General features: G+C 46.4%; 1 protein-coding gene across 1 annotated transcript; it reads right to left on the reverse strand.

Moving 5' to 3' along the window:
* Positions 1–278: 278 nt before the first annotated feature.
* Positions 279–921, reverse strand: LOC149184565 (protein S40-7-like). Its single transcript, XM_089418939.1, has one exon. It carries the CDS (start codon positions 795–797, stop codon positions 285–287), a length of 513 nt encoding a protein of 170 aa, XP_089275065.1. The 5' UTR covers positions 798–921; the 3' UTR covers positions 279–284.
* Positions 922–1,198: the final 277 nt, after the last annotated feature.

A 1,198-nucleotide genomic window follows, 5' to 3' on the forward strand; every position in this document is an offset into this window, starting at 1 on the left:
TCCAACCCTGAAAGACTTCGGAATTGCGAAATATTCTTCGTAATCTATGTATAGAAAACCAGTCAGGATCTCCTTAGCTGGGAGCCTGGAACTATACAAAATTCATCATTAATGCAGTAAAGCAAAAATATTTATGCAAAGAAAATCCGGAAGTATACAAAATTCATCATTCATGCAATAAAGCAAAAATAATTATAGAAAGAAAGATCTTTCTCTTTAAAGATAGCTATTTCACAACAAAAGAACTTTCGTTCGCATTCAATTTAGAGGAAGACTGCTATTTTTCAGCCAAGAAATCCGGTTTGCTGCCACACCGCGTTTCGAACCCGGTTCATGTCTCGGCTCTTCAGCCCGACCCCTAGCCAGACGGAGGATGTATTAAAAATCCGACAGCGGGCGTGCTCCCTCGCCAGGTACTCGTGCGGTGGTAGCCTCTCCTCCTCCTCGTCGCCGGCCATGTCGAAATCGTCGGCATCGGCGTACTGCTCTTTCCGGCTGTCGACTCCCAGTATTTTGCTCCAGTCCGGCACGTTAACGGGCGCCGATTGATGATGATGTCGGATCCCGGCGTACGACGAGGATTCAAATTGACCGTCGTTACAATTCTTATCTTTGCTATCAGCTTCGACACCTTCAAGATCAGCATCCAGCTCTATGTCGACAGGCCACAGGTCTTCTTCCCACAGCTCTATGTTTATACTCCCTGACGACGACATCGGATATGATCTATCCATGCAATTCGATCCAAACCAGTGAGAGGCGTTCTTGATCATGTAGTCGCCACTTACCACTTCCATCCCTATCAATACTCTAATTTGTTTTCTTGATTTGCCACGGAGGACGATTCTTCAACAGATCGTTTCCAGAGACAGACAATGAGCGTGTTGGGCGTGCTTCAAATCCCCTCCCGGCTACCGCCCATGCCCATCTCTTCACGCCTCCACACTTCAACCAACCTGCCATTTATACTGCTCCCTCCCTGCCGCATTTCACTTCATTTCGAGCGTATTTCATTTCATTTTGCACGCATTTGTCTTCGTTGACGGGTCATGGAGCGCACTAGGTATTTGGTTTGCTACGTGTCTATTTTAATTCCGATGAAAGCTATTGAATAAAATGGATCTTTCCTGTTGGGTCGGTCACGTAAGGTGAGCCCAAAAGCAGTGACGTTGTGTGGGGGCTGCAACATTAAAGTGTG

The sequence above is a fragment of the Pinus tabuliformis genome, chromosome 3_2 (genome assembly GCF_031772625.1).
Source record: "Pinus tabuliformis cultivar Carrire ecotype Pingquan chromosome 3_2, CPIR1, whole genome shotgun sequence".
In the NCBI taxonomy this organism is placed as follows: Eukaryota; Viridiplantae; Streptophyta; class Pinopsida; order Pinales; family Pinaceae; genus Pinus; species Pinus tabuliformis.